Source organism: Equus quagga, chromosome 4, assembly GCF_021613505.1.
Source record: "Equus quagga isolate Etosha38 chromosome 4, UCLA_HA_Equagga_1.0, whole genome shotgun sequence".
Taxonomy (NCBI): Eukaryota; Metazoa; Chordata; class Mammalia; order Perissodactyla; family Equidae; genus Equus; species Equus quagga.
The window spans coordinates 27,623,250-27,645,420 of NC_060270.1; the positions used below are offsets into that span (position 1 = coordinate 27,623,250).

At 37.7% G+C, this 22,171-nt stretch overlaps 1 protein-coding gene across 7 annotated transcripts in view; it reads right to left on the minus strand.

Moving 5' to 3' along the window:
- DLG1 (discs large MAGUK scaffold protein 1) overlaps nucleotides 1-20,142 on the minus strand; it is a 256,224-nt gene extending 236,082 nt beyond the window's left edge. For 6 of the 7 annotated variants that reach the window (XM_046658376.1, XM_046658375.1, XM_046658374.1 and 3 more), the window contains exons 1-3: nucleotides 19,740-20,142; nucleotides 19,223-19,272; nucleotides 18,385-18,516 (exon numbers count right to left, since the gene is read on the minus strand). In XM_046658376.1, coding sequence (XP_046514332.1) covers nucleotides 18,385-18,516; nucleotides 19,223-19,241 — 151 coding nt within the window. In that variant the 5' untranslated portion in view covers nucleotides 19,242-19,272; nucleotides 19,740-20,142. The other variant, XM_046658370.1, reaches the window with a different exon arrangement.
- Nucleotides 20,143-22,171: the final 2,029 nt, after the last annotated feature.

A 22,171-nucleotide genomic window follows, 5' to 3' on the forward strand; every position in this document is an offset into this window, starting at 1 on the left:
AGACAAGAAACTTCCTTTTCAGTATTAGTAACTGGTAAACTGTAGAACTTTCTAAGTAAAGAGCTAATAAAAACTAAGGTCTGCACAGTAAGGATAATATTAACCTACTTCACAGGGCGTTAAGAATATTACTAGAGAAAATTATATGTGCATTTTATAAACCATGAATCACTATATAAAACTATTCACATAACCATCAAGAAAAATATCAAAAACTCAAATTCAGAGCATCAGCTACAAAGTGTTCTTACCAAAAACTGTTTAACCTGAATCTAAATCAAGTATTTAGAATCAACTTCTACCTCACAGGAAATACAGGGGATAGAGGAACAAGTTAAATGATACCAGAAAAGCAAACAATGAAACCGATCCAAAAGAGGACATCCTACAAGACCACCGGCCCAGTTTCTTTGGAAAGTCAACATCCTGAAAGGGAAAAGAAACTGTTTGAAAGTAAGGATTTTTCTGTATAAAGGAAACAAAAAAGACATAGCGAGCAACTGCAGTGTCTGGGCCTTGACTGGTGTGTGTGTGGCGGGGAGGGGATGAGCTACAAAACACACTGTGACAACAATCAGGGAAATTTAAATACGGACGATTCTCTAGAAAATATTAGGGAACTTTTTTGGTAGAAGATACACAGGTGTGTGAGCATATATATGTACACTTATATGGTAGGACATATATTTCTATATATCTAAGAGAGATATATATGTAGGAGACACAAATTTATAGATCTATATAGAGAGAGAATCTCCTACAACAACAAAAAATACCACAGCTCCCAGTATAGTACTATGCTCCCAAGAGCACTAAATGAGTACTGATTAATTGGTTACGATAAGTTGACCACATCATTACATAAAATTTTTATTATATTTTCCATTACTGTAAGTCAAGTTGCAAATCTTAAATTTCAATGTGATCTTTTATTCTATAATTAAGTAATAGAAACACTGCTATATTACCCTTCAATAACATCTCTAACAAAAATCTAGACCAGTGCTGTCCAAAAGAACTTTCAGCAATGATAAGAATGTTCCATAGCTGCACTGTCCAGTATGATCGCCACTAGATGCATACGGCTATTGAGCACTTAAAATGTGATTAGTGTGTCAGAGGAATTGAATTTATAATTTTATTTAGGTTTAATTAATTTAAACAGCTGCATATGGCTAGTAGTTACTGTACAGGACAAGAGATATATAGACTAATATAATTCAAACAGAGTAACATTTTATCATTTAACTCATTTCATGTAGTAAAGTCAAAGAGTAAAGTGATCCCTACATGAGTTCTTCAAAAGCTGTACCCTGCTTGTCAATTGAAATGCCTCAAGTAGGTCTCATATTCATCTATCAAACAGTCCTTTCTAATCTGCTGTACCTGAGCTCCTATGCACTAGAGAACCAAATATCCATATTATTCTAACTATATTAGGCTTAAAACAAAATAAGCTGAGTAAACACCCATTAGGATGGTTATTATCAACAAACCAGAAAATAACAAGTGTTGCTGAGGATGTGGAGTAATTAAACCTTGTGCTTTGCTGGTTGAAATATAAAATGATGCAGTTGCTGTGGAAAACAGTATGGTGGTTCCTCAAAATATTAAAACACAGAATCACTATTTGATCTAGCAATTCCACTTCTGGGTATATACCCAAAAGAACTGAACGCAGGGACTCAAACAGATATTCATATATCAATGTTTATAGCAGCACTATTCACAACATCCAAAAGGTGAAAACCCCCCACATGTTCATTAATAGAAAAATGGTTAATAAGCAAAATGTGATATATACAGTGTAATATTATTCAGCCTTTGAAAGGAATGAAATTCTGATCACTGTACAATATGGACGGATGAATCTTGAAGACATTATGCTAAGTGAAATAAGTCAAATACAAAAAGACAAATATTGCATGATTCCACTTATATGAGGAACCTAGAATAGTCAAATTCATAGAGACAGAAAGAACAGTTGCTCCCAGGGCCTGGAGTAAGGAGGGAATTGGGAGTCACTGTTTAATGGGTACAGTTTCAGTGTGGGATCATGACAAAGTTCAGGAGACGGACAGTGGTGACAGGTTGCACAACAATGTGAATGTACTGACCAGCACTAAAATGTACACTTAAAAACTGTCTATTTTATGTCATGTATATTTTATCACAATGAAAAAACAAGTTGAGTCAGAGTCTAGGAGAGCTTAAATGAGTAAAGTGCATGGAATTTAATATGTGGGTTTTATAATATCTATTTTAGCTATTTAGATATCTTTGTTGCTTACTGAGCTCAGGATAACCAATACTGCCAGGTAACACCCAATTAAAAAATATCTTAGTTACCATACTTGGTTAACTAAAACATTATGCAAAAGTACTGACATATTTCTGTTAACACATGTACAGTGTGGTAATGTTTTTCATATGACAGTTTGTCAGTTATCATCACTTTCCTTAAAAATATATATACATATAATATACACACACAGACATCTTTACTCTTGACCCATATCCCATCTTGACTAACTTGGCATAGTTTATACATTTTATGTCGTTTGTCCACCACATTTCTTCATCTTTAGGGTGTCCCAAGACTACAGAGATGAGCAATATAATAACACTTCTTTAGAAACTACTTCGTTAGAATTTCTTCAGGTTTATCAGCAAAGATTTTTCAAAGATGCACCTAATCAAAAAGGGAACCCTCTGGAAAAATTGCACACACACATTGAGCTTTTCTTATGAGTCCAAAGTACTTATATTTTATATTCCCCATGCTATCAGCAGTGCTTGTTCTTTATAATCTAGATTATATGTGAGAAGAGAATTATATCACTGATGATAACTATAATGAGTTAGCAAAAAAAAAAAAAGGTTAAATTATCATTGTGACAAGATAAGTATTTCTACAAAATAACATTCTAGGATTCAAAATATTACTTTCTACTTTTTCTTTAGATTTGTTTAAACTGGGGAGTACAACATTGAGTTCCATAAGATTTCTACGTAAAGTAAAACAGAAGCTACTATGCAAATAGAAGTCAAATAGAAGACAAAAACAAACATGGTAAATCTTAGAATAATTTCAATCTCTCCTATTTTCCCAAAAATCTATTTAACATGCCCAAAGTCTGAAACTCCAAGTTATTCTTAAAAGAAAGTTAACATGCCATACTAACTCATATGGGATACAGCAAAAGCTGCATTAAGAGGGAAATTTATCGCAATACAGGCACACCTTAACAAACAAGAAAAATCCCAAATAAGCAATCTCAAATTACACCTAACTGAATTAGAGAAAGAAGAACAAAGCCCAAAGTCAGCAGAAGGAGAGAAATAATAAAAATCAGAGCAGAAATAAATGCTATTGAAACAAAAAAAGGCAGTAGAAAAGATCAATGAAACAGAGCTGGTTCTTTGAGACCATAAAATTGAAAAACCCCTAGCCAGGCTTACAAAGAAAAAAAGAAAGAAAACTCAAATAAACAAAATCAGAAATGAAAGAGGAGAAATAACAACAGACTCCAGAGAAATACAACGGATTATAAGAGAATACTACGAAAAACTATATGCCAACAATATGGATAACCTAGAGGAAATGGATAAATTCTTAAGACTCTTAAAACCTCCCAAAGCTGAGTTAAGAAGAAACAGACAATCTGAACAGACCACAAGGTTCACAAGCTTCACAAGGTCTATCACAAGGAAAGAGATTGAAACAGCAATCAAAAGCATCCCAAAGAATAAAACCCCAGGATCAGATGGCTTTCCTGGGGAATTCTACCAAACTTTCACAGAGGATTTAATACCCATACTTTTCAAGCTATTTCAAAAAATTATGAAGGATGGAACACTTCCTAACACATTCTACAAGGCCAATATCACTCTGATACCAAAGCCTGACAAGGACAGCAAGAAAAAGGAGAACTACAGGCCAATATCGCTGATGAACATAGACGCAAAAATTCTTAAGAAAATTTTGGCAACCTGAGTTCAGCAATACATCAAAAGGATCATACATCACGATCAAGTGGGATTTATACCAGGGCCACAGGGATGGTTCAACATCCGCAACTCAATCAACTTGATACACCACATCAACAAACTGAGGAATAAAAACCACGTGATCATCTCAAGAGATGCAGAGAAAGCATTTGACAAGATCCAACAGCCACTTACGATAAAAACTCTGAACAAAATGGGGATAGAAGGAAATTACCTTAACATAACAAAGGCCGTATATGACAAACCCGCAGTCAACATCATAAAAACTGAGTGCCATCCCCCTGAAAACAGGAACGAGACAAGGATGCCCTCTATCACCACTTATTCAACATAGTACTGGAGGTTTTGGCCAGAGCAATTAGGCAAGAGAAAGGAATAAAAGGAATCCAAATAGGCAGTGAAGAAGTGAAACTCTCGCTGTGTGCCGACAACATGATCTTATATATAGAAAACCCCAAAGAATCCACTGGAAAACTATTAGAAATAATCAACAACTACAGCAAAGTTGCAGGGTATAAAATCAACTTACATAAATCAGTAGCATTTCTATACTCTAATAATGAACTAACAGAAAAAGAACTCAAGAACACAATACTATTCACAATGGCAACAAAAAGAATAAAATAGCTTGGGGTGAATTTAACTAAGGAAGTGAAAGACCTGTACAACGAAAACTACAAGACTTTCCTGAAAGAAATTGATGACGACATAAAGAGATGGAAAGACATTCCATGTACATGGATTGGAAGAATAAACAGAGTTAAAATGTCCATACTACGTAAAGCAATCTACAGACTGAACGCTATCCCAATCAGAATCCCAATGACATTTTTCTTTTTTTAAGATTTTATTTTTTTTCCTTTTTCTCCCCATAGCCCCCCGGTACATGGTTGTATATTCTTCGTTGTGGGTCCTTCTAGTTGTGGCATGTGGGACGCTGCCTCAGCGTGGTTTGATGAGCAGTGCCATGTCCGCGCCCAGGATTCGAACCAACGAAACACTGGACTGCCTGCAGCGCAGCGCGCGAACTTAACCACTCGGCCACAGGGCCAGCCCCCCAATGACATTCTTTAACAGAAATAGAACAAAGAATCCTAAAATTCATATGGGGCAACAAAAGACCTCAAATTGCTAAAGCAATCCTGAGAAAAAAGAACAAAATGGGAGGCATCACAATCCCTGACTTCAAAACATACTACAAAGCTACAGTAATCAAAACAGCACGGTACTGGTACAAAAACAGGTGCACAGATCAATGGAACAGAATTGAAAGCCCAGAAATAAAGCCACACATCTATGGGCAGCTAATCTTCGACAAAGGAGCTGAGGGCATACAATGGAGAAAAGAAGTCTTTTCACCAAATGGTGCTGGGAAAACTGGAAAGCCACAAGTAAAAGAATGAAAATTGACCATTCTTTTTCACCATTCAACAAAATAAACTCAAAATGGATCAAAGACCTAAAGGTGAGACCTGAAACCATAAGGCTTCTAGAAGAAAATATAGGCAGTACACTCTTTGACATCAGTATTAAAAGGATCTTTTCAGACACCATGTCTTCTCAGAGAAGGGAAACAATAGAAAGAACAAACAGGACATCATCAGACTAAAGAGCTTCTTCAAGGCAAGGGAAAACAAGATTGAAACAAAAGCACAACCCACTAACTGGGAAAAAATATTTGCAAGTCATATATCCAACAAACGGTTAATCTCCAGAATATATAAAGAACTCACACAACTCAACAACAAAAACTCAAACAACACGATCAAAAAATGGGCAGGAGACATGAACAGACATTCCTCCAAAGAAGATAGACAGATAGCCAATAGGCACATAAAAGATGCTCATCATCACTGATTATCAGGGAAATGCAAATCAAAACTATACTAAGATATCACCTTACAGCCATTAGAATGGCAAAAATAACCAAAACAAAAAGTAACAAATGTTGGACAGGTTGTAGAGAAAAAGAAACCCTCATACACTGCTGGTAGGGATGCAAACTGGTGCAGCCACTATGGAAAACAGTATGGAGATTTCTCAAAAAATTAAAAATAGAAACACCATATGACCCAGCCATCCCATTACTGGTATCTATCCAAAGAACTTGAAATCAGCAATTTAAAAAGTCCCATGCAGCCCTATGTTCACTGCAGCATTATTTACAATAGCCAAGACGTGGAAGCAATCTAAGTGTCCACCAACTGATGACTGGATAAAGAAGATATGGTGTATATATATACAATGGAATACTACTCAGCCATAAAAAAGGATAAAATCATCTCATTCACAACAACATGGATGGACCTTGAGGGTATTATGTTAAGTGAAATAAGCCAGATGGAGAAATACAATCTCTGTATGACTCCACTCATATGTGGAAGTTAAACATGTAGACAAAAAGAAAAGATTAGTGGCTACCAGGGGAAAGGAGGGATAGGCACAAAGGGTGAAGTGGTGCACCTGCAACACGACTGACAAACAATAATGTACAACTGAAATTTCATGAGGTTGTAAACTATCATAATCTCAATAAAAATGTTTAAAAAAGAGTTAAAGTAATGAAACTTCATGAAAATAGAGAAATTAATGAGTTTATTCTTAACATTTAAAACATGCAACCAATGAATACTAATGGAGTGAACACGTTTTAGAAGAAGAAAAGATTTAAAAGATGAGATATGATACAATAATGTCTTTGGGAGATGGAAAAAATTGAGGAAAAGACGTTATATAACACCTAAAGCTTTTCAATTTAAAACACCTAAAGACAGGTTTTTATAAAAATTTGATGGCTGTATTTTAAGGTGCTATATAACCTTAAGCATACATTTACTTTAAATTTCTATTAATAAACGTATTCAAAAATTTGAAAATTAACTTCTTTGACAGACAATGAAAATTCCTCAGTTCTGGTTTATATAAGTCATTTTATACGTTTCAACATCCAATCTCAATAATAAGGGCTACTCATAATTATACCAAAATATATACCATGAAAAAAATGTAACCACAGCAAAATAATGCTTCAATAGTCACATCTCTCAAGACTATTTTATCAGGAATTGGCAAATTTACCATCCAGAGTAAAATGATGGAGTCCTTCAACAAACCAATGCAAACATTTAACTTGAGTTCCACTCTAAACTTAAAACTTTTCCTGTGAAAAGGTAAATAAAATGGAAGAGCACAGGAGCAGAAATGATTGTCATTTAATAGACAAGAGCGATTCCATATTTATCTGAAATCCAGATATCTCACCCAGATATATACCAGACATACAATTAAAATAACTGATTACATTTTTATTTACTACCTTGAAAAAAACTTCCTTTGAAAATAATGATGCACTAAAGCAAGAAAATAGAAAAATGCAGGAATGCTAAAACGTGTTAGAGAAAAACTACCCTTTAGTTGACTCAGTTGAAAACATTAATTTTGTTGAGCCTCCTGGACCAGTTCTATCACAATCTATTCCTCATTTTACATTTATAGCCTTGCAAGTGCTTTCTCTGTTTGGGACTAAATTGGGTCCCCCCATAAATGCAGTTCCTGAACAAAGATCTATATTACCGGATCATAAGGCTACAACATGCACAATAGAAAAATTCTCAAAAATTAAACTTGAACACAAGCAATTAGTCCAATGGAATAGAGAATCATTTCTATCTACCAAAAAAAATTTTTTTTGGCTACCTCTAAGATCACATATTTCAGAAGTCCTGAAATCTAAGTAAAATTTTCTTTTAAGTAAAAAGTTTTCACTTACTTTTGTTATTTTCTTGTTAGAATTCAAAGTTTGCAGACACTGGCAGTAAGGGAAGTACGGAATTCATGAAATACCCTCAAAAGGGGTTCAGGAAACTTTTCCAGCTTTTAGTGACAACTTACATCATTCTAAACAGAGAAACTAGCAAACCATGAAACATTTCTCAAACTAAAGAAATAAGGCAGTACTAAGTCAGGATCAGAGTAGGAAGTCTAAATACAGACTCAAGAATGTGTAATAATTTAACATAACATAGGCAACATCTCTATGAGGAAATAATATTTTCTTTAATGGAAAAAATATTAAGAAAAGACTTAGACATCTCAGCAAAGAAGATATGCAGATGGAAAACAAGCATATGAAAGATGCTCCTCGTGTCATCAAGGAAATTAAAACGACGTGATACCAGTGTACACCTATTAGACCAAAATACAGAACACTGACAACACCAAATGTTGGCAAGGATACAGAGCAACAGAAACACTCATTTGTCACTGCAACGAATGCATGCAAAATGATACAGCCACTCTGGAAGACAGTTTGGCAGTTTCTTATAAAACCAAACATATTCTTACCATACAATCCAGCAATCGTGCTCCTTGGTATTTACCCAAACGAGCTGAAAACTTATGTCCACATAAAAACCTGCACATAGATATTTATAGCAGCTTTATTCATAATCGCCAAAACTTTGAAGCAACCAGATATCCTTCAATAGGTGAACAAATAAACAAACTGTGGTACATCCAGACAATGGAATGTTATTCAGCTCTAACAAAAGAGCTCTCAAGCCATAAAAAGATATGGAGGTTGGGCTGACCCCATGGCTGAGCGGTTAAAGTTTCACACGCTCTGCTTTGGCAGCCTGAGGTTTGTAGGTTTGGATCCTGGGCACGGACCTACTCCACTCATCAGCCATGGTGTGGAGGTAACCCACACACAAAGTTGAGGAAGACTGGCACAGATGTCAGCTCAGGGCTAATCTTTCTCAAGCAAAAAAAAGAGGAGGACTGGCAATGGATGTTAGCTCAGAGCGAATCTTCCTCTCACACACACAGAAAAAGACATGCAGGAACCTTAACTGCATATAAGCCAATCTGAAAAGACTATATGCTGTATGATTCCAACTATGACATTCTAGAAAAGGCAGAACTACGGAGACAGTAAAAAGATCAGTGACTGCCAGGGGCTGGAGGCAGGAGAAGGATGAAGAGGCAGAGTACAGAAGATTTTTAGGGCAGTGAACTACTCTGTATGATACTATAATGGTGGATACACATCATTATACATTTGTCTAAACCTACAGAACATGCAACACCAAGAGGGAACACTAAGGTAAACTATGGACTTTGGGCGATAATGACGTAGCTTCATCAATTATAACAAAGGTAACATTCTGGTAGGGGATGTTAATAATGAGCGATGCTTTGTATGTGTGAGAGCATGGGGGTATATGGGAACTCTGTCTTTCCTCTCAATTTTGTTGTGAATCAAAAGCTACTCTAAAAAATAAAGTCTTTACAAAATTAAAAAATAAATAAAAAGAGATGAGCTATCAAGCCATGAACGTACATGGAGATACCTTACATGCATATTGCTAAGTGAAAGAAACCAATCTGAAAAGGTTACATACTTATGATTCCAATTATAGAACATTTTAGAAAAGGCAAAACTAGAGACAGTAAAAAGATCAGTGATTGCCAGGGGTTCCGGAGTGAGAAAGGAATGAACATGACGGAGTACAGGAGATTTTTAGGGCAGTGAAACTATTCTGTATGATACTGTAATGGTGGACACATGTCAAAGCAACAAATGTGTAAGCAACAAATGTGTATGTCACATTTATCAATGTATAACACAAAGAGAGAAACCTAAGGTGAACTATGGACTTTAGTTAATAACAATACCTTAATATTGGCTTACGAACTCTAACAAATATAACATACTAACGCAGGATGTTAATAACAGGGGAAATGGGGGGGCGGTGAAGATATGGGAACTCTACTTTCCACTCAATTTTCCTGTAGATCTAAAACTGCTAAAAAAATTAAAGTGTAATAATTCTTTTAAATGTATAAAGGAGGATAACAAATTATATTAAACAAACAAGCAATCTCAGTTTATTTCAAAATAATTTACAAATGTATTAAAGATTTAAATGTTAAAAACAGAACCCATGAAAGAATTTGAATATAGGTAAATGTTATTATAATCTTGGGGACAGGAAAGCCTTTCTAAGCATGATACCATGCTTAGGGCAGAAAGTACAAAAAAATACTGATAAATCTAACCTTATATAAATATGTGTTACTTTAAAAATTAAAGTTTAAAAACAAAGGACAAACAAGGGAAGCTATTTCCAACTTATATGCCAGACAGAGTTGATATCCTAATGTAGATTTTATACCTCTAAGAAAAAAGGAAAAAAATGTGGTGGGAGGGGCAAATGACATGAACAAATAATTCACAAAAGAAACTAAACAACTACGTAAGAAAATTCTTACATTGTTGGTTATGGCTTTAATCAAAGAAACACACAATAAAATATCAAAATGACTAAAAGTATATTCCACATATCAGAGTTGAAAATATTAAAAAGATGGACAATACTCTCCATTGTTTAAGGTATAGTATATTAGTCATTCTTCCACATACAGCCTAAAAAATTAAACTGATATAACATTTCTGAGAGTAATTTAACAAATTACATCAAAAGCCTTTTTAAAATGCATGTCCCCTTTTACGAAGCAGTTCATTTCTAGGAATTTACCCAAAGGACATAATAAAGGATGTAGAACAAAGAGGCACACACAAATGCAACGTTGTTTATAATTCAGAAAAATTATATACCTAAATGCTCCACGGAAATCACTAATAAAACTACAATAGTCTATACAACATAGTCATTTAAAATGGTACAAATCTACTGATACGAAAAGACATCCAATGAAAAATGTTGTGGGATAAAAATAATATGTATAGGACAGAGAAGTCACACAATATACACTTAAGCAAATTCAACTACAGCACCTCCCTCTGCCAAAAAAGGGCAATCCTACCTATTAGTCCATCCAACAAGTGAATGTCATAAATGAAAATGAGGAAGGAGAAGATCGTTCCCTCAGGTGCTCTCCGTTTTCAGGTCCCTCTCATAATGTGAGCATCTCTATGTCTCACCGTGCCAAGTGTAAGTCTACGTGCTTTTAGCATAAGAGGGCACTTAAAACACAAGCCAGCTAATTCCGTTACTCAACTGAAGAAATTATTTCTTTCCATAAAGGAAAAAACAATTGCATTAGTTGAGACGGTGTTAAATTCTTGATTTTCAAGGATAATTTTAATCTGATGTGATTTTTCACCTTACACCCTGATTTTAAATATTAACTCTCTTGCAGGAAACAATTCTACTGTGTTTTACTTGTCTGGGGAATTTGTTTTGCAAAATCAAAGTGTATAGGGAAACACAAAGAATAACATTCTAGAAGGATATTTACCCCATTTAAGAATTAGGAGGTTATCTTTGATGTGAGAATTCTCTTGCTCATAATATTGTATATAAAATACCTTTATCTGATCTTAAATGTTTTACATGGAACATGTATTATTTTTTATAATAAATTCCATTTTGGAGAGTTAGAGAAGGTAACTAGAAAGCTGTAAAACACTGAAATATATCACCGCCATTTCAAAGGAAAAAGAATTGTATCAGCTGACTCAAAGCAAGTACAAAGTTTTTATAACTAAAATATACAACAGCCAAATCTACTCAAGTACAAATACTCCGCTTCCTTCTAAACCAATGTACACTTAAAAAGACATTTTGACCCTCAAGGAGAAAAGAATATCATACAAAATTTAAAAGTAGGTATTACAATTTGTGTTTCACACACTAGAAACAGGAAAAATGTCAGGCCAGTGTCCAAAAATAAAGTATTTCAACACTTTAAATACTATTTGACTAACAGTCATAGGGTACTCACATGCACATTCCTTAAGACAAGGTGTGTATCAAAACGAATCAGAACTTCTTAGAAAAATGGCTGATTCGGAAGCTGGGGCAGGATATGTACAAGATGAACCTGGAACATCTTGTTATGCCAAAAAGCAATAAAGCGCCAAAAATAAAAAACGATGGGGGCATGTCATAAGGACAAAAGAGCAAGCTTGAGAGGGTTCCCTCTAGATAAATCTAAGACAATCCAAGCACCAAAATCATTAAGGATGATGATAAATTATCAACTATTGAAAGAAAAATGATAGATAGATAGGGGAGGGGGGCTCTTGATTAGTGTAAGATGCCAGGTGTTAAGTGGAAAATGTAGAGGAGTGCTACTATTACAAAACTGCCATTTTCAACATAGTAGAAACTGGGTCAGGCAAGTGTCATCAATGGATGCTAAGTCAAAGTGGAAATTCTGCTAAAGAGCAGAGTATGTGCACGGTGTTAAAGTGTCTCCCCCACACAGGGTTAAGAAAAAAAGAGTAACTATAGAGTAGAGAAATCAGACAATTCTGTAATTGGGTGATCAAAATTAACATCACCAATGAAGGGCAGAAGACATCATGTACCTCTAGATGTACAGAACCCTATAGAATACATAACCTGAAACTAATCACAAGCAAATATCAAACCCCAAGTAAGAAACATTATATAAAAAATTAAGATCAGGGCCAGACCGGTGGCATAGTGGTTAAGTGCACTAACTCTGCTTCAGCAGCCAGGGGTTTGCAGGTTCAGATGCCGGGTGCGGACCTAGCACCACTCATCAGGCCATGCTGTGGCAGCATCCCACATAAAACAGAGGAACACTGGCACAGATGTTAGCTCAGCAACAGTCTTCCTCACAAAAAAAAAAAAAAAAAGAGCAGAGGGGAACTATAGTCTTCAAAAATGTAAATTACATAAAAGACAAAGAAAGGCTGGGGAAGTGTGCCCAGATTAAAGGAGACTAAAGAGATATGACAACTAAATGTAATACCTGGTCCTACACTGGATAGCGTATTGGAAAAATAATTAGAAAAGGAAAAATTTGACCCTACAAGATGAAACAGCTTAGACTAGGAGAAATATTTAGTTTCTTTTACAGCTCTGTGATAACAAGGTTCTAAAGAGAATTCACCACATTCAACATAATCAAAGCTGCTTCAGAGTAGTAGTAAGCAAATTAGCAAATAAGTAAGAATCCAATTCAATCAAAACCACCAACTAAAAAGTTAATGAAATTTCCCTCCAATTCCACAAAGTTTTAGATAATATTCTGATCCAAATCCTGTGATAAATGTTTTCCTTTCTCCACCCTAGCCCACAAAGTTACACACACATGAAATTAACAACAGACCAAAATGTAACATCACTGCGACCAATTATAAGCACAAAAATCTAAGAAATTTTGACATTTTACCATAATAGCTGGAAGTTCACAAATCTTGCTTACTACGTAAATGCACTTTTCAAAATGTGTAAATGTCATCGCTATAAACATCAGTCCGTGATTATTAACATTCTCCTTCAAAGTAAAAACTGTTTTAAAAAATGTCACCGACTCTACAAGTCAACATCTGTAAAATACGCTTGTTGTTAGTGTTATGGCATTAAAATACTCAATTTATGATAAAGAACATCCTAATGGTTGAAGGTGAGGAGAGGCTCTGAATTCAGATTAGTTGAATTCAATTTCTGACTCTAAAATTTTAGTATCTGAGGGTTCTTGAAAAAGATATGTTATCTCCCAGTGCCTCAGTTTTCTAACTTACAAAATGGTATAATCATCTCACAGATGAATATACACTTCACAGGATTATGATGACTAAATGAAATACTTGTATTAGCACACAGGAAGTGCTCAATAGGGCCAGCCCCAGTGGCCTAATTGTTAAGTTCACCACACTCCATTTTGGTGGCCCGGGTTCAGTTCCCGGGTGCAGACCTACCCACTTCTCTGTCAGGGGCCATGCAGTGGCAGCAGCTCACACACAAAAAGAAAAAGATGAAGCATGGCAACAGATGTTAGCTCAGGGTGAATCTTCCTCAGCAAAAAGAGTAAGATTGGCAATAGATGTTAGCTCTGGGCAAATCTTCCTCAGCAAAAAAAAAAAAAAAAAAAAAAGTGCCCAGTAGCTGTTAACCATTATTACTTTTTATATACACTTAAAAAGGAATCATATTCTCATATCCATTAGGATGGCTACTATAAAGAAACTAAAAATAACAAGTGTTGGCATGGGTGTGGAGAAATTGGAACCCTTGTGCACTGTTGGTAGGATTGTAAAATTGTGCAACCAGTATGGAAAACAGTGTGTTAGTTCCTCAAAAAATTAAAAATGTAACTATCATATGATCTCACAATCCAACTTCTGGGTATACATCCAAAAAATTGAAAGCAGAGTCTCAAAGAGATATCTGCATACCCACATTCATGGCAACGCTATTCATCACAATAGCTAAGAGTTGGAAACAACCCAAATGTCCATCAATGGATAAACAAAAATGTGGTATATACATACAAGAATATTATTCAGCCCTAAAAAGGAAGGAAATCCTGTCTGATGCTACAACATGGATAAACCTTGAGCACATTACACTAAGTAAAATAAGCCAGTCACAAAAGAACAAATACTGTATGATTCCCCTCATGGGAGGTATTTATAGCAGTCAAAATCATAGAGACAGAAAGAACGATGGTCGCTAGGGGTTCAGGTAAAAGGAAAAGAGGAGGTCTTGTTCAATGGGTATAGAGTTCTGAACTGTTTTGAAACAATGTCAATATATTTAACACTACTGAACTGTGCATTTAAAAATGGTTAAGATGGTAAATTTTATGATTTTTTACAATTAAAAAAAAAGTCATACTTTTGAAACCCAGTATCTACAAACTTAAATGTTCTTTACCATGTAAAGGGCTAGTGAAACAACCAGTTAATAGAGTAGCAACAAATGAACTAGGAGCTAAAAAATCTCAGAAATGGACAGTGTTATTGCATAATCCATCTTCATTTTGAAATATCTGCAGAACTAAAATAAAACATTGCACTAAAATAAGCTTGTATTTACCGCAGACAAAACATACAAATCACATGACTCAACTTACTCAACGCTCTAAAGCCAGCTGATCTTGAGCCCAGGTTTTTCTCCTGTGCACAAGGAAAGCAGATGAGTTCATCTGATCCCAAAAGTAACCTGAGGGGTCTAGACCGGCATGAAATCTTTGAGGACCACCAAGGCTGCCTCAGATCCCAGACAAACCTAAGAATCAGAAATGACCTCAAACCACTATGGACCTGAACACTTGGGCTCTGACTGCAATCAAACCATATTCAGTCCAGTACTTTACTCACAAAATTTTCAAATACAGTCATGCGCTGCATGACATTTCAGTCAACGACGGATCACATATACGACTGTGGTCCCATAGGATTAGTACCACACAGCCTAAGTGTGCAGTAGGCTATACCATCTAGGTTTGTGTAAGTACACTCTAGGATGTTCGCACAATGACACAATCACCTGACGACACATTTCTCGGAAGGTAATCCCACTGTTAAGCAACGCATGACTGTAAAGTATAGAAAATGAGACTACAAAATCAAACATGTTAAATTTTCAAATTGCTCTCACCTAAATTAGGTATTAAAATTAGCCAGACTTTAACTCCTATTTATACAAAAATAATCACCAGATGTTTGGAGAATAAATTTGAAACAAATGTATAGTTCATGGATTTTTTTAGATATAACTTTAAATATCCAGCACTAAGGAAATAACTTATCAGCTGAAATTCAAAAAGTTAATAAAAACTTTTCTGCTTTCAATAATTTTTAAATCTTCAAGCCATCCTTCAAGGATACTACCAAGCATCAGAGCTAGAACAATGATTGCCATATTTCATTGAATAGAGGATACTGATATTAAGAATATCAATCATAAGATGCACAATTATTTCATGTGCCACCAAGAATGTAAAATCACTGTCAACAGACATCAGTTATAAAATGCATCCCAAATTCAGAGACATTAAAATATTTAAAAATTGGTATCTTAGAACAGATATAATACAATATGTGCATGTGTGTTCCTCTCAATAACCCCAACATACCAGAAACCTAATCTATAACCTATAACTACAGAGGGAGGAAAAAAAAATCAACATTTCTATAACACCAAAATCTCTAGAGCCCCACACACAAACTTTTTTTTAATATGCAAAAGCAGTCAATACAAACTACCAGTCCAAACAATCAATCAATAAATAACTGACGCAGACTGCAAGTCCAAAGAAGTAACTAGATAATCCTCTACAGCCTAAGGAAACGATTTCCAAAGTCAAGAACCTAAGCACCAAACGACTTTCAAACAACTCAGTTGGTCAAAACCCATGTCTCCTTTAATTCAATGGTCCACAGGGACCAGCTCAGATGACAGAGTGCCACCTACTAAAGGAAAAAGCAGTTAATCCAGGATTTTTCAGTACATACTATGAACACAATGGACTCTGGTTTAGCTTAGGGCCACTGACAGGTTGAAAGTACATTACCAAATTGTTTCAAAAACAATGGTACAGGTGCAAAGCAAAAAGAAAACCTTTTGGCCTGAAAATTTTCAAAGACTGAGAATAGTAATAAAGGTTAATAAATTAACCCAATTTCAGCAAACACAAAAGAATGCATTTATTAATTTAGCAGTGTCAACAATTAATTCAATTACAGTCTAGAAACACACAAAAAATTCTACTAAATTTACCCATTTCAAAATTCCTAAAATCTACGACTTTTCTTACACCAAAATCTGACACCACATCCTATAAAACATTAAAATACATGTAAATCTAAATATCAGAGTAAATTCACAGCCAAGGAAATTACAGAAGACAAAGACAATTCACAACTATAAACTTAACAATTAGAAAGCTATCAGAATCCAGTTATGTATAAGAATAAAGACATTCAAAACAGCCTAGGCAGAATATTCCAAAAAAAATCCCTCCAATTATAGCAAATCTACCTCCAATCTACAGAGAAATCTAAGAACTGTAGATTCTGTTTGGTAACTTCAGTAACCATTTAGTTTTCTTAAGTTGAAGACTCTACACAGAAGGATCGCATCTGTCTGTCTATGTCTATATGTAAATGAGGACATACAAGTCATACTATTTTTTCCTAAACAGCAACCCTACTAAATATAACATTCCTAGGTTTCATGTTGATTTAAAAAACCAAATAACGAAAAATAATTTTTCCTTCCTTTTTTCCTGTTTTTTCAGAAGAATCCAATTTGATCATTCATTTGGACCTTAAACCTTAGAGATTAGAAATTCAAATAGAAAAAAATGTCCATCAGTTTAAACAAATAAAGGCAAAATGCTGATAATTTTTGAAGATGGGTGATAGATATACAGCAGTTCACTACACTATTCTCTCTACTCTTGTGTATGCTTTTAAAAGTCTATACAAATGTTAAACTTTTAAAAAATATTCAGATGTCTTGAGTGGTCTTCTTTAAAATCGTCTTTAATTCTAAAACAAAATTAGTAGAGTATCGATTTACCAATAATGTATTTGACAGGGTCCACAAACTTGAAAATAATTCTCAAATCACATCAAAAGTCACTCTATCAACAGACAGATGTCAGGACATATCTACTTGGAAGTTACTGAGGAAATAAATGTAATGCAATGAAGTATATGTCTTGTGTTAATATGCTGAATAGTCAATGACTAATAAGACATTTCATTCTTAGACCTGGAAGAGACAAAGTATCTAGTTCAGTGGTTTGCATACTTTTTAAGGTACTTAGAGGAGAGGGCCAGAGACAGATCACCTTGTTTTGTATATTGCGGATTTTGTACAAAATAAAACATTTGGTTTTAAAAAAGGATCTGGCCACTTAAAAAAAATAAGGCTTAGAAACTACTGTTCCACTGCACACTCCACCCACATTCTACAGCTAATATTGTGACCTAGAAAAGGTTAAATGACTTGTGTATTATCATCCAATTAATGGCAGTGTCAAGGATAGAATTCAAGACTCTTGTCCAGTTCTCCTTCAAAACAATGCACCACTTCAAATTTAAGTTACAGTTAAGAATAAAATTGTTTCCATTTTCTTGTCTGTAAAATAAGTCTAGACAAGATTATCTCTAAGACCATTTTCCAGTTCTAAAATTCTGACTCCATGAATGCCAAGTTTAAACAGAGGTCTATATTATGGGAATGAATGTTCTTACACAGCAGAACTCTTCAAACATTTTCAGGAACTCCAGAAAAATACAAGTCAAATCCAGAAAAATACAAGTCAAAATACAGAAACAGGCTAACAGTCGCCCAGTTTAGGTCCTGAAACATATTTGCAACGTCTCTATCTTTTAATAGTTAATACTAGGATATGAAACACTGTTATCAGAGACCACTGAAAGTTTTTTTGGTTATCAGATCTTTTTGGAAAGGATATTGGCCTAACTATCAAAACACACAACTCACTGGATGTTCAGGTTACTGAATGCCTCATGGAGAACCAAGTACATCACTCTCAAGTTTAAAATAAATGAATTCAGAAGAGCATTAAGTCCCGCTGACAAATAATGGTTGCAAATAAAGTTATAAGTCCCACCTATTAAAGCCTGAAAGAGGTTGCTCTGAAATATGTTAATAACCCGTTCTATGGAACTTCTGAGCTGTCTGTCTTCAGTTTGGCTTAGTTTGGAACGATATTCTTCCAAAAGGTGCAAGGCTCTCTGGGTATCTGAGAGGAAAAAAAAAAGAGTCTGATTAAAACTATATATTTACAAGAAAGTATTACACACCAGCTAGGCAGCAAAGGATTCTGCAAGACATCTAAACGATTCCCAAAAGCCTCCAAGTCAATCGATGCCATTAAATTTACATATAAGTATATTCCCTAGAATTATCCAAAAAATTTTAAACATATGTCACAGTAGAAAACAGAGGAAGGTGAGTAGTCTGTAATAAATGTGTACTGCTAGTCTACCACAACAAAAGATCATTTGATCCAAGTATTAGTAACATAGTTTCAGCTGATCTGATATGCAAAAGCAGATTATCTACAATTTGTCATTATAATCCAAATTTTAAGTGTTTCAAAATATCAGCTCTTAGCCAATATCCTGCATTTGCTCACAAATTAGTGGTCAGTAAAATGATAAAGTGAAATACTAAAACACCAATTCAGAGTTTTCAAAAAAGACCTTTCAGAGGGAAAAAGTCAATGCCTCTCTAGTCACTAGAGAGATGTGAGGAAGAAAGTTTGACAAACATTAAGTGCTTCCATCTTCTGAATGATGTGAGGTTTAGATTCCCTAAGTATAGTAAGGCTAGGACTGTGCTGCCTCATCAGAGCTACACACACATTTCTAAAACACAGCAATCACAAAACAGACATAGAGAAAAGCAAGCGACATCCACAAGAGAGCTCCAAAATAAATTCTCACCTTGCTTCCGGACCGGCATTTTTCTCCAGAATCAGGAAGAGGGCACACACCTTTAAAAGCAAAAAACAGAAAGGAAACAGAACTAAAGAAAAGAATAGAAGTGTGATTAACCTAGCATTTCCCCCTAAATCTCAAATCGAAAAACTCCCAGCCCTATTTGAAAAGCCCACCTGGCAAAGTTTTCCCAAGTGAAAGGAGGAGCCTCAAAACCCAGCAGTGTCAGTCAACCTAGAAAGCTTCTACCTAGGGGTGGGTACCCTTGCCCATTAAGAGCACACAGAAGTCGGCTGCCGAATTCTCCTCGAAAGCTGCCCACTCTCTAAAGGGCACTAAATGCCTCGACCTGGGGCCACCCCCCACGTCCTGGCATAAGTATGCAGACTTCCCACCTGCTACTGGGGGGGTGAAGAGGCGTTCCGACCCTTGCCCCTGAGCCAGCAGCGGCTGCAGGGCGCTCCGAGGAAGGACCAGCTGGGCTGATCACCGCGCCCCGCGCGGGCCCCCTCCCCTCGCTTGCCTTTCTCCGGGCTCGCTTCCTCCGGGCTACTCCAGCGGGGGCCGGACGGGGCAGCGGCCGCTCTCCGCGACGCCCTCGCGCCCCACATGCACACCTCCGCGGGCCCCCAACCTGCGGCGCCGCCACAAAGTTCCTGCGAGCGGCGGGCGCACGGAGCTGGGGTGCGCTCCGGCCCGACTCGGGCGGCTCCCCCGCCCTGCCCCCGCTCCACGTCCCCCCGCCCCGCCCGGGGCTCCCGGAGCTGAGCTCAGGGGGGTGAGGGAACGGGGGAGGAGCTCCCCTCGGCGGCCGCACCCCCTCTGCCTGTGCCTGTGCCTGTGCCGCCGCCTCCACCGCCTCCTCGCTCGCCGCGGTCCGCTCGCCCGCTCGCCCTGTCCCCTCCTGGCCGCCCCACCCCCGGAACCTCGCCTCCTCCCGCACCCCCAACCGCTCTCCCCCCAAACTTTCCGCCAAGATGGCGGCCCCAGAGCTGGCCTGCCGCGCCCCCACGTGACCGCTCTCCCGGCGCGCTCAGCCAATGGGAAGTGAGGAGGCGGCTCGCGCCGAGCCCCGGGCTCTCCGCGCTGCTACCTTTGGTTCGGAAGGGGGAGGAGGGCTGGCAGGGGGCTGGGGAACGGGAAAGGGGACCCCGGGATCATCCCCAGTGAACCTCATCGCTTGGAAGCACGGCCACCCAAGTGACTCCGAGGACAAAGGAGGTGACACACAGACTCTACAGGTGGTCCGGGGTGGCCCTGGAAGAGCCCGCCTTTACCTAACCTTAGCCCCCCGCAGTGTCCCGCGGTTCTGAGCGAAGAGCACCCCAGGCCCAGAAGGGTCGGGGTGTCTGCAGAGAGACGTGACCTCACACCAGATCCAAGACACCTTTAACCTCGCTAAACACGTGCAGTTTTCAACTCTACAGCAGGAGAGAGTACCTAGCGCCCCCGGGGGTGGATCCCCGACCGAGAAAAGCGGTCTTTGGGAGGAGTCCACTGCGCCACCCACGTTAGTGGGCGGGGAGGGCGGAGCCTGGGAGGGGGAGAGGGAGGAGTTAGGGCGGGGGGGTGCTGTCTCTGCGGTGTCTTCCACTTTGTACTGATTTTTTTAAGTTACTATTCGCCCCTCAGTAAAAGTTTTTTCTGGAGGGGAGGGGTGAATTAAAGAAGGCCACGTAAAATAGGGAGATTGGTTAATTTGATAAGATTTGAGGGTTTTACTAGAGGACTTTTTTAAGTCTAAGTGATGAATTCCCAGCATGAATGCTTTTAAGGGTGGGAAGAGAAAATTCGTTCCTTCTTTCACTCACTCATTCATTCATTCCTCCTTCCGTGCGTCCCCTGTCCAGTCATCAGTCTCCACGTATTACCCAAGCTCTGGCGGCCCCTTTAAGAACTCACCTGTAGCCGCCTCCTCCGAAGCCGAGCCGCCCTCCGTTCGCAGAACTGGTTTAAGTTTTGATTGCAGCCCCGAGCGGGACTCCAGGACGCCCAGGACCTCGCTCCGGGGCTGTAGGAGAATCACGGGAAGCTCTCCAAGTCACTGCCCAGGTCTTCGAGCCTCTTCTAGATAACAAGACTCTCCCTGCTCTGAGGTTGAGAGAGAAGAATTTGCCCAGGGTCATCCAGTGTTGGTGACAAAACTGGAAACACGGAGATCTTGTCTTTCAAAACCGGAAGACTCTTCCCAGTAAACTTGACAGCTTGTCACCGAGGCCATGTCCTTGGGCTAGTAAAGGGAAGTGTCGGGAACCTTGTACTGTAACCATAACAGTTAGTCAGAGGTATGCTGACCACTGGGTTTCACTTTTGAATTGCAGCCTAACCTGGGAGAACCCAACGACTTGAGGGCTCATCTAGACTCCCCGTCTCAGTTTAAGATAAAGAAACTCAGGTCCAGAGAGGAGAAGCAACTTGCCCAAGGACGCATAGGCTAATCTGTGACAGAAGCCCAGAATTAGGTCTCCTAGCTGCAGTCCAGGGCTCTTTCCACTGTAATGTTGGACAACTCGACAGTGGTATGTTGGTATATTGGCAGCAGATCTCTATGCTGTCCTGGATCAAGAATCTTTGGAGCTTGAGCAACAGTTAAAACAACACTTCATAGAAGAAATGGGATGGAAAAGTGAGGGAAATCTAACAACAAGAAGCTTAAATAGAGAGATTTTTTTAAAATAGGGAAATAGGGGCCTTTTTAATTAGTGAAGATGGCTGATGTCATGCATCTGTTATTATTAAGACTTCATTGATGAACTGTGAATGGAATAGTTCCACTTAAGGAACCATTCTAAGAGTGGAATCTCATCAGAATTCAGGAGAAGGAGAGAGGGATTTCACCCTCCCTCTTAATATCATTCATTGTTCATATATGTTCACTTGCTAGGTGATGGGGATAGAAATGAATAATATCCAAGTCCAGCTCTCAAGGACCCACAGCCTGGTACCAAATGGATA